The sequence below is a fragment of the Solenopsis invicta genome, chromosome 7 (genome assembly GCF_016802725.1).
Source record: "Solenopsis invicta isolate M01_SB chromosome 7, UNIL_Sinv_3.0, whole genome shotgun sequence".
NCBI classification, from domain to species: Eukaryota; Metazoa; Arthropoda; class Insecta; order Hymenoptera; family Formicidae; genus Solenopsis; species Solenopsis invicta.
This window is the reverse complement of record NC_052670.1, coordinates 7,521,449-7,532,587: the sequence shown is the minus strand read 5'-3', so window position 1 is coordinate 7,532,587 and position 11,139 is coordinate 7,521,449. Positions and strand designations below refer to the sequence as shown.

The 11,139-nt window shown below is 33.6% G+C and overlaps 3 protein-coding genes and 1 non-coding gene across 5 annotated transcripts in view; 2 read left to right on the top strand and 2 right to left on the bottom strand.

Moving 5' to 3' along the window:
* Positions 1–49: 49 nt before the first annotated feature.
* Positions 50–1,797, top strand: LOC105205409 (39S ribosomal protein L15, mitochondrial). Its single transcript, XM_011174772.3, has 5 exons — positions 50–330; positions 672–823; positions 906–1,071; positions 1,164–1,323; positions 1,427–1,797. Exons 1-5 carry the CDS (start codon positions 226–228, stop codon positions 1,726–1,728), a joined length of 885 nt encoding a protein of 294 aa, XP_011173074.1. The 5' UTR covers positions 50–225; the 3' UTR covers positions 1,729–1,797.
* Positions 1,798–2,305: 508 nt separating this feature from the next.
* Positions 2,306–2,425, bottom strand: LOC113004215. Its single transcript, XR_003268915.1, has one exon. It is a non-coding gene; the product is annotated as a 5S ribosomal RNA (ribosomal RNA).
* Positions 2,426–2,927: 502 nt separating this feature from the next.
* On the top strand, positions 2,928–7,643 carry LOC105205407 (cytoplasmic dynein 1 light intermediate chain 2). Of its 2 annotated transcripts, none has more exons than XM_011174771.3 (10): positions 2,928–3,154; positions 3,365–3,438; positions 4,220–4,336; positions 4,422–4,652; positions 4,790–5,000; positions 5,065–5,253; positions 5,342–5,456; positions 5,562–5,678; positions 6,358–6,523; positions 6,587–7,643. In XM_011174771.3, the coding sequence occupies exons 1-10, from the start codon at positions 2,943–2,945 to the stop codon at positions 6,700–6,702; spliced, it is 1,548 nt and encodes a 515-aa protein (XP_011173073.2). In that variant the 5' UTR covers positions 2,928–2,942; the 3' UTR covers positions 6,703–7,643. The 2 variants fall into 2 exon arrangements, with proteins under 2 accessions (XP_011173073.2, XP_011173072.2); XM_011174770.3 differs by having other exon boundaries at positions 5,562–5,702.
* The window catches only part of LOC105205406 (E3 ubiquitin-protein ligase MIB1), a 380,051-nt gene continuing 375,533 nt past the window's right edge, over positions 6,622–11,139 (bottom strand). Inside the window, exons 14-15 of the mRNA XM_011174769.3 lie at positions 10,030–10,187; positions 6,622–9,506 (exon numbers count right to left, since the gene is read on the bottom strand). Of these exons, the coding sequence (XP_011173071.2) occupies positions 9,366–9,506; positions 10,030–10,187 (299 nt within the window). The 3' untranslated portion in view covers positions 6,622–9,365. The remainder of the gene's footprint in view (positions 9,507–10,029; positions 10,188–11,139) is intronic.

Sequence of the window (11,139 nt, the reverse complement as noted above, 5' to 3'; positions counted from 1 at the left end):
CAGTTTCATTCATAACAAATGTCATTTTCTAAGTAATTTTTTTTTAATTTTTATACATCGAATGCGCCTTCGATATTAATCGATACTGCCTATTTCAGGCGGATGTCGGATCGCCGTGTTTTTGTTAGGTTAGGAAATCGTCAATTTCTCAAGATCAGTGTACACGTTTATTAAATGCGATTTTACTATTAAAAGATTGTTTAAAGACGAATCACTAACACGGGTATGGCTGGGAAGCAAGGAAAAGATTTGGCGTTGTCTATGTTGAGGGTGTTACCTAGATTGTCATTAGCGAACATCCGAGATAATCCTGAGGCCAAAAAGTCAAAGGTAAGATATAATCAGGAAGAAATATGTAATTTTTCAACTTTTAAAAATTCACATACACTATTTCATACAACTAAATTCATGCAATTTAATCCGACATACTGATGTAAGATTTTGTCAATTTTCTATGATCTATTAACTTTAATAAACATTGCAATTATAATATTGTAATATGCTGTAAATTTAATATTATAATATAATAAGATATGTTATTATAATTATATAACATGATATACTTCTGAAACAATAAAATAAGAATTATTAAGTCATGATACACATATACTTTTAATACAAATTTATTAAGATGTTACTTTAATTTAATCTTCCTTATTCTCACATAATAGAAACGTGGTAGAGGTCAACATGGTGGTAATAAGCATGGTGCTGGAAACAAGGGCTCTGGCCAAAGACAGAATTATATGCGTGTAGGTTACGAAACTGGGAATACCCCATTTTATCTAAGGTTCGGCTATGAGCCTTACTACAAGGGACATCAGTAAGTTTGATAGATTTATACATTGGATAAGACTGAAGATATGTAAATGTTGAATTCCTAAAAAAAATTTGGTGCATTTTAGCTTAAGACGAGAATATCCACCTCTCTCTTTAAAAACACTGCAGTCATATATTGACACAAATCGATTGGATATCAGTAAACCAGTCGATCTCATATCATTGATAAACACTGGTCTATACAATATAAATGTGCATTGGAAACATGCCGGAGTTCATTTGACAGATGAGGTATTATCCTGTGTGATCTTACAATTTTATTTTAAATCAACTAATATAGCATTTATTCTGAAGTTGTATTAATATGAGAATTTTGTTGCAAGGGAGCACATTGCTTTAAAGCAAAATTAAACATAGAGGTGCAGTGGGCAAGTGAGCCTGTAATCGCCGCGATTGAAAGAAATGGTGGTGTAATTACAACCGCATACTACGATCCAAACTGCCTTCACGCTATGTGCGATACAGAACAATTTTTCAAAAGAGGTAATCCATAAAAAATACCTTTTATTGAAATTTCTAAAAAATAATTGTACACATTAAGTGTATCCCCGAGAATTTTTATATATGACTCTTCTGTGACGTATAGGTGAACCGATACCACGTAGGTTACTGCCGCCGACAGATTGCTTAGAATATTATTCCAGTGCTGCTATGAGGGGATACTTGGCCGATCCTGAGAAGATTTCTCAGGAACGGCTGGTGCTGGCACAGAAGTATGGTTATGAATTACCAAAAATCGAGGATGATCCTAATTACGAGATGTTGTGCGAGCGCAAAGATCCGCGGCAATTGTTTTGCGGTTTAGAACCAGGCTGGGTGATCAGTCTGCAAGATAAAATGATACTGAAACCGAAGGCCGATTATTTGAAAGAGTTTTATGCGAGCTGAGACAAAGGACAAAAATGCGTACAAGCGATGTGAATAAATTAGATATAATAAATAATACTTATGTCGATACGATTGTATTTTATTATTAAAATTACGCCACAAAATACCACCCGAAATTAATTGCTAAAATAATGGGCCTGAAACTTGATGAACGTTAAAATGGACGACATACGCCTTAACAAATAGCAGATCAAAGATGAAGATAGACATAAATCTCGCGAGGCAATTCGCTTATATAATATATATGATACAAGTATATTCCTCCTATTTTTTAATTTTGATTTTTATTGATTCAAGTCCAAAGAAAAAAAATTTTTTTTTAGATTAAATTATTTAAAAAACTTATTTTGAAGATATAAAGATGTAAAAATAAAAAATATAAACATTGTTTTTATATCCTAAATTGTTTTGCTCAATAGCGATGTTATTTAATAATTATCTACATAAATCATAATTTTATCTTTTGATTAAATAAATCTTTTAATTAGATAAATTCAAATTAAATCATCTTTTTCAACTTTTATGAAAATGTTTAATGTTTTATCCTATGTAGAAATAATAAAAATGTAAAAAGAAAGGACAACGTTACACGGTGTTCCCAAGCGGTCACCCATCCAAGTACTAACCGTGCCCAACGTTGCTTGACTTCAGTGATCAGACGAGAACTGGTACTTTAAAACGTGATATGAACGTTGCCCGAAGACTTAAATGTTCAAACTGACTTTTATTGTATTTGCAATTCTACCTTTGCTAAAATTCAGTTTTTCATGTAATAAAAAATATCATAATATTAGATATTAAGAATTAAAATTTTAAAATTAGTTTTCTTAACAAACAACATAGATAAATAATAAAGTTGTTATGTCGCGTTTCGTATAACAAATTGATGTATTAATCTCGTTAATATTCATTACGCGTTACATTTACACACACAATATTCAATGAAGAAACTAATTTTAAAATTTTCATTCTTATTCCCAATTAATATTTTTCTATTGTGTGCAGGGTCTTATGCCCGTATTTATAGTCCTTCCTTGATAAATAAGTATTCCTTGTCCCTATCTCTTTTTGTTTTGCGTATAGTAAAACGTAGTACGCGAAACAAGAACAAGGAATCTTTATTTCTCAAGGAAAGCCAATAAAATTAGTTATTTGAAATTTCAAATGCGCGTTCGATAATCGCGAGCTCAATCGCGAGGTCGATTCATCGGACGATGGTCGAATCGAAGTCGAATCGCGACATGATCGATCCCGCGACTCCACCACATCCGCACACCACCGCTCGCGCGCTCGCATGCCTCGCAATCGATATCCTTACGCCTGTCAAATGGGTAATAATGGCAGCGACGACGGTTGATACGATGTTGCAGAGCAATGGCTTTCAGACAAAAAAGAAAGAGGACATCGAAAATAAGGACAACTTGTGGTACGTGCCCGTAGCTCGTGCGACGTTAACCGCGTGTCGAGACGCGCCGCGAGGCGCGACCGTGTGTTTTTGCGACCCTCGAGAGAAAGAGTGTGAGAGCGTGAGAAATGCCTTCCGCTTCGTATGACACATCTTGTTGCGTGAGAAAAATTTACGCGTCCGATCGCACTCGAATCCATGCCTTACTCGACGTTATTGTATGCTTTGCAGGTCGTCTATTCTGGCGGAAGTGCAAAACAGCGGCAACAACAAATTGCCGTCGAACAAAAATGTCCTCGTCTTAGGTAAATAGTGACACCTCATACGGTTGCTCGTACTTCGATGTAGCACGCATATTAAGTAGTTACACTGCCGCTTGACGCGTATGTCATCGGCAGAAAAAAATGCTCCGTCGTTGTTCTCGTGCCTTTCACTTGTAGAAGGCAAATCCGTTCCTTCATCGTGATTCTTTCGCGAGCGTGGCATTTTGTCGCGTTAGCGTGAAAGGTTATATCGACAAAATGCATCGTGTACAATCTGCATACAGGTGTATTCATGCATTCAGGGTGGTATTAATAGTCTGAGATTTAAGAGCGTTTCGAGTATTATTTCAATGCTAAACAATCTTATTGAATGAAGTTTCAAGACTATACCCATGATCAAACTCAAGACGATCTTGAATATAAGATCAGACTGAATACCATCTGTACAGCACATTGTATGAAGGAACATGTGTTTGTCTCTTTCAACAAATTATTAATACTTTAAAAGCTGCATTTTATTAAAAAAATTTTTTGTAACATCTCCAAAAATATCATGCAAATGGATTTATCGATATTTTTTCCTAATAAAGAAGCACTATATTTCAATGCTGTGAATATTTTCATTTTCAATTTTTAAATGTAATTAGACTATAGATTTTGAATTTGCTAATATATTTTTTTAATGAAAAATATGAAAAGTAAATATTACAAATATGCAACATTGTTAGAGAGGCAAAATATGCAGTAATAATTTGACAAATATAAGATTTTTCCTATACTTAATTATGGTAAAAATCTTGATATATCTTTATATATTTTTCAGGTGACAATGAGAGTGGGAAAACTACGCTTATAGCCAAACTACAAGGTGTAGAGGACCCAAAGAAAGGTTCTGGGCTAGAATTTGCATATATTGATGTAAGAGATGATTACAGAGACGGTTAGTATCAAAACTAAGACAGATATTCAAATTATAACTGGATACAATTCGATTACAACAGATAATATTCTTGATTTTTTTACAGATCATACAAGACTGTCCGTATGGGTTCTAGATGGAGACCCGGGTCACGCAAATCTTCTGAGATTTGCTCTGAACAAAGAAAGGTTTCCACATACGCTTGTTATGTTAGTCGCTGCCATGACCACACCATGGGCCATTCTCGATCAGCTTCAATCATGGGCGGCATTGTTAGGCGATCACATTGACAAATTACCTTTAGATAATGACACTAGGCAACGATGCAGGCAGCTTAGTAAGTAGAATTAAAAATATAGAAGAAATGAAAATATATAGTTAAGATTTACAATGCATATTTTTGCCAATAAAAATAAATATCTGTCTTCCTGAAAAAATATATTATTATTATTATGTATGATTTTATTTGGTTAGATATTAAGAAGTGGCAGGACTATACAGAACCGGGAGATGAACTGGATCCTGGGAGTCCTCTGCGACGTACGAGTCGCAATCTGGATGACGACACCGCCGAGGGCTTACCCTTACCAGAAGGAGTACTTACAACCAACTTAGGCCTAGACGTTGTCGTAGTCATAACGAAAACCGATTATATGTCCACGCTTGAAAAGGAACAGGACTATAAGTGAGTATGGTATGAAAAATTCGTGGTAATGCAAATAGTTAGCAAACATTAATTTCGTTTGTAGAGACGAGCATTTCGACTTCATGCAACAATGGATCAGGCGGTTTTGTTTACAATACGGTGCGGGTCTCTTCTACACGTCGGCGAAGGAGGATAAGAACTGTGATTTGCTTTATAAATATCTAACGCATAGGATTTACTCTTTACCATTCAGAACTCCGGCGTTGGTCGTCGAGAAAGATGCCGTACTTATGTAAGAACACCCGACATGATTGAAAAGATTTTCTTTTCTTCATACGTGCGCGTATGTTAAAATTATTTGCATTGTGCATTATTTGCAGACCTGCTGGTTGGGATAACATGAAGAAGATTAGTATTTTGCACGAGAATTTGCAATCCATGAAAGCAAACGATTACTATCGCGATGTTATCGCACAGCCAGCAACGAATCGAAAAGTATGCTATCGTATCGCTTCATATTTCTGCTTTATGTCCCTAATGCATACAACTTTTCTGACATAACGCAAATGTAGCAGCTGAATATTTTATCTATTGATATAGTGCATTGCTAGAGAAATGGAAATTCAGGCGGAAGAGGAGCAGGCTTTTCTCGCGCGGCAACAAGCAGCTCTATCGGGCCTGAAAGACCCTACTCGTTCTCCAACGACCCGGAATCAGGCAAGCCCTGGACCAATTATACAGGTTATACCATTTATAAATGGAGCATGCTCTTCATGTTGCGTGTCAAATCAAAGAAACCACAGCATTACCACTAATTTTCTTATCGCCATTAGAAATCGTACGAGTGATCCATTAATCAGCTGTTGTATCCAATACAGAATTATTGTGTCTATAATCTGATATTCATTTGTATCTGTTGTTTCATTCATTATGCAGTGTAATTAACACATAACTCTTTTGTTCATTCATACAACCAATTCATTTGATGTTAAAAGTAAATATATTTTTTGTCTGTTGTGTATTACGAACTTATGTCTCTTAGAAAACCTGCTTAATGTGTCTAATGAGTTCACTTAAAACTTAGAACGACAATGTGTAGTTACAGTACATTCATATAGCAACATCATATGCAAAATCATTTGTTTCATTTAATATATAGTAATTAATCTTGAAGCCGATGAATCAGTGATAAATCATGTATAAAAAATCCCTGATGGTCCATCATTCAATGTGTCGTTTAACACTCTACGCAATGTCAATTCCAGCTATCATCTCGTGTGGTTATTGCAGTTAACATTTGAAAGCATGTTCTAATCTATGTGGTATGATCTGTCCATTACGGTAAAATTCCTTTTCTTAACAATGGACGGACACTAACGATTTTGCGGGCGAATAGGTGGCGTCGCCGAACAAGAAGCTGGATCCCAAGAGTAGCGGCGCGACACCATCCGGGGAGGGTGTTTTAGCTAATTTCTTCAATTCTCTTCTTTATAAGAAGAGTGGAGTGCAGCCTGGTTCACCGGGAACGCCAGGCAACGTAGGAACAAGTCCTATGAAACTTGGTATGTAATAACTTCTACTTGTGTAATGAAGATATACTGAAAGGGATATTTCATACTTCACAGATGGTACACCAGTAGACAAAGCGACGATGTGTAACGACGCGGCGGCGGAGTTAGATCGTCTCACTCGGACCAAGAAACTTTCTCCACCTAACCTAAACTCATCATCTGAATGTTAAAGAAAGCGCGCTTTTTCTTTGCGACCCATTGATACAAATAAAGCATGATCGAAGCTTCGTTGCCATTAGACAGGATTCAAACACAAATTTGATATGTCTTGTTTGTAGCCCACTCGTTATAATGGGAGTGGGTCTCATTATAATGTAAAATGGGTCTCGAAGAAGTAAAATTTAGCTCTAATCAATGATACTCTAACTTGATCACACCGCAAAGGAAAAGTTAAAAAAAAAAGATAAAGTAATGCAATCTGTAGCTCTGCGACAACCTCGAGTGTCGTAATTGACTAAATATCAATAACGAAGCAGAGAACAATTAGAAAGCTATTAAATTAATGTAATTAAAATATTTAATATAATATCGAGATATATATGCTTATGCACATGTCCTAGCGCCTGGTCATAGTAAATTATTTAGCAACGCCCCGTGTACATGGAAACGGAAGCGCGGTTTTTTTTATCGCTCTATATATTTACATTATGAATGCACGTCTTCTTTATCTCTTCTTCGTTAAGCGAATACTCTTATTATATTTCATACTCAATCATTTTTCTGTACAAGATAATCTCTATGACGGCTCGTCAATGCATTCGGTCTAATTTTGGACAACATAAGTGCCGTTAACGCTGCGAAAGTGTTGTGCGAATGCGTGAGATAGTCAAATTTTATACGAATTGTTCATAAAATAAAATGGGAAAATCCTTTTAACGGAAGACGCAGTGCAGTCTTCAGATTTAGGGATAGCTAATGGTACGAGACTGGAATAGATGTCTAAATCTTGCGTGTAAATTCGCTACTTCCTTTGTAGAGATTTTTAAGAGAGTATGTTATCCAACTCAAGAAAGCAGATGAGCAGAGATGTGTATATTCAGTTATCAACATAAATGTGGCTCTATGTATATGAAATTTAAATCCTCGATGAAAATAAATAATTTTTCATACATCATGTCTATTACACTTATTTTTAGTCCACGAACAATAATTTATCATATAATTTAGTTACAATTCCATTCAACAACATTTAATAAAGAAATTTATATGGCGAGTTTATATACTTTATGTATACAAAATTCCTTTATACATATATATTTCATTATATTAGATAAAATACATTAAAGCAATAATGTAATGATATAATTTTCGCTGTATGGAACATATTTGCGATGTAATTATCGTGGCTTAGACTGTTGTCACATTTTTATTTCTAATATCGTATTCATAATTTATAATTCGTATTATATATATAACGATCATTTAATATATGGATCATTGAAATAAAACTCAAGACGGTAATAAAATAAAAATATTATCAAAATAGGAATGGTCTTCAAATATGAATTCTTCTATTTTTACATATTAATTTTGTCTAATATTTTTCATTTAAAATGCATCAGTTATAGTTTTATCGTCATAATATATGCCAATACAAGTAACTTTTCAAATTGAATTAATAATTAAATAAACACAATATGAACTAAAAATAAAATAAAATGAAATAAAACTTACTCATATTCGAAAATCATACAAGTAAAAGCACTGTTACATGAAATATGTACAAAAAATGTAAAAAAAAGAAGTATTGCCTTCACAGCTTCAAAAGACATGACTGTATCATGTTAAGTATACGATAGAATCATCAATAACAAACTTATATTTTTAGAAAGCTGAATGTAATATATGGTAATATATCTAGAGTATTCCTCAAAACGATTAATTTTTTTATAAATATATAAAATAATATATATTTTTATATTTATATACTTCATTATTATCAAATATAAAAAAATACTTATATTAAAAACCATTTATTTTTTAAATACTGAAGCCTTAAAAAATCAGTATGTTTTAAATCAATTAATATAATTACAGTAGTTAACAAAATAATTACTAAATTTTGAAGTTGAAAAAAGAAATTGAAAATTCATATTGTAAATATTTTTATCAATTTTTACTAATTTTTTTAACATAAATAACATTATATTAGGAAATAATGTCTAATCAACAATGATAAATTATTTTATGACAGCTATCATTTTAATACTTTGAAAAATCAAATCAAATGCGATATCTTGCTTATGATTTTGGCAATCGATGTGACAATTATTTGAGATGGATATAAAACCACTATTCTTATTAATAATAGATATTCGGAAGAACTTTCTAATGTTTACTGAGCGTTTTTTGAATTTTTAATTATGCAGAAAGACAACAGTATTAATAAATGATAATGGTAAATAAAGGAAGCTTACCGGAAATATGTTACAATTGTATGTTAAGAGTCATACGACTATATATGAAAAGCAACTTCAACAGCATAATATATCATCTATCATGTAACAAGTTTCCCTTATTAAAAATACAAATAATAAATAATAATTGTGCGTACTTATCGCGATCATTATCGATATATTATCGATATATTATATCTTTACCTATGAATCAGCTCGGAGAGCGTCATTTAATATTTTCATTGTTATACCATTGAAAATATCGTAATTTTTTAAATAACGTTGCTATGCAGGCTGGCATAACGCTGTTGTTGTAAATGGAGCGCAAGAGGAGACGTTTCCCCTCGCGACATGTCGTGGATTATAATTTGTCCATCATACAATTGTCCTCGGAAAATTCCGACGCGCAATGCGCGGTCGGTGGCAGTCTTTTATTTTTAGTAGAGCAGAATACGTTTGTCCACCGACTTGCGACATATTGGACACTCCGACATCCGGTCGCCACACATTTGGCAGGTGCCGTGTCCGCACAGGAAGATCATGTTTTTCAGACGATCCAGACAAACCGGGCACATGGTCTGTAACAATAAGAGAATAAAAGCTCTCGCAAATTATTCTGCATGGTGTTCCGAATTCTGTCATCCGTCATGAGCAAATCAGTTTTTCTATAAAGCTTTACTATTACACCGAATGCTTTCAAGAGTTTCTTCCATTTTAGAATCGATATTATGTAATACGTTTTTCTCACATAAGAATGTCTTTTGTTTTTAACATTAAACACATTTTTCTAGATATTTTCTTAACATCCCCATTTGAAATAAAAAAATTATCTTCTCATCGAATTCTTCTAATCCATTTATGAGCCAACTTCTTGAATCTTTCTTAAAATAATGAAAAATAAAAACTATAAGAGCTATAAAGTTGTTGCGGTACTCGCGACAAGAGGACTTGGAATACAGTCGGAAGGAAAACGTATTCCGGTTCTTCGAGAGCGAAAGGTAATTGTACAGAGCGCGGTGCGGACTTCTTTCTTCGAGACAAATTAAATTATTCGTTTCATTAAAGCGGCGCATAACGAAGCGAGATGGAAGGGACACGTACCTGCTCCTTGATGTCCTGCAATTGCTGCTGTAGTTTTTGTATGTCGCTGTGGGAAGTATCTCGGCTGCCGTTGTTCATTAGAAGAGCTTCCCCAGCCACGGTGTTGTTCGAGGGCGTCGGCTCCTCCTCGGGATCCGCCTTGACTTCGACTATTGTTCCTTCGAAGCATAACAGTCAGTTACAAAAAAATAAAAAAAAAGAAAAAGTCTCAATTCCTCGATGCTAAACGATGCTCTCATTTATCACAATTCGTATTTTTACTCGCATTACAATTAGCGTTATTAAAACAATAGCAAAATGAATATTTTAATTAAAACTTCAGAATCAACATACAAAACAGCAACAGATAGGGTCACTGAGCTAGATGTTGAACAATGACCAGTAAACGACTGTTAAAAAAATATATTAAAGTAATGAGGCGTCAAAATAATAAATTGTAAATTAATTAAAATTTCTTAGATTTGATTTTCAAAACAAAAAAATTTCATTAAACTATCATTTTTTATTTAAAAATATAATTATATTAAATTGTTTTTACTTGTTCATTGACCAATGCAGTGACTATAAACGTAGAGTAGTTTGTATTACGAGATGTTAGCAAATACAAAGAAATATGACAAAACACTTTATACACATATTTAAAATACTTAACTATTATATATTAATCATTCGAAGTTATCAGAGATATACGTGTGTCAATCAGAAAACTATTTTTGCGACCGCTACATTTTAACCTTCTGCGAACCAGTTGGGATATCTCATACCCCATGAATCTCATGCTATACCTCATTATAAGTATAATTAATTTAGTGCGACAATAATTCCACTGTCATAACATTGATTCTTGTTCCTTAAAGTATAAAAATAAGACAAATTAATAAAAAGGACTCTTTAATCTTTTAAAACAAGAAAACAAAAAAATATAAAATTATAAGAGAGTTTAAATCTTGCTGGGGTATATGTCACACCTAGTAGTCCAACGTGGTAGTTTCATCGAAGGTTAAAAGCGATCTTCAATCCGGTTCAGCCTTTAATCTCGTTCGTCATTATCTTAATTATTGGAAGGCAGAAAATGCAGGTGTAAATGCAATCATGGGAATAGTCCGGTAT

Coding starts and splice junctions, on each gene's coding strand:
- LOC105205409 (XM_011174772.3), top strand. CDS start 226: ATGGCTGGGAAGCAAGGAAAAGATTTGGCGTTGTCTATGTTGAGGGTG. Junction 331..671: donor CTGAGGCCAAAAAGTCAAAG/GTAAGATATAAT, acceptor CTCACATAATAG/AAACGTGGTAGAGGTCAACA. Junction 1,072..1,163: donor GAGTTCATTTGACAGATGAG/GTATTATCCTGT, acceptor TTTTGTTGCAAG/GGAGCACATTGCTTTAAAGC.
- LOC105205407 (XM_011174770.3), top strand. CDS start 2,943: ATGGTCGAATCGAAGTCGAATCGCGACATGATCGATCCCGCGACTCCA. Junction 5,254..5,341: donor GAGAAAGATGCCGTACTTAT/GTAAGAACACCC, acceptor CATTATTTGCAG/ACCTGCTGGTTGGGATAACA. Junction 5,457..5,561: donor AGCCAGCAACGAATCGAAAA/GTATGCTATCGT, acceptor CTATTGATATAG/TGCATTGCTAGAGAAATGGA.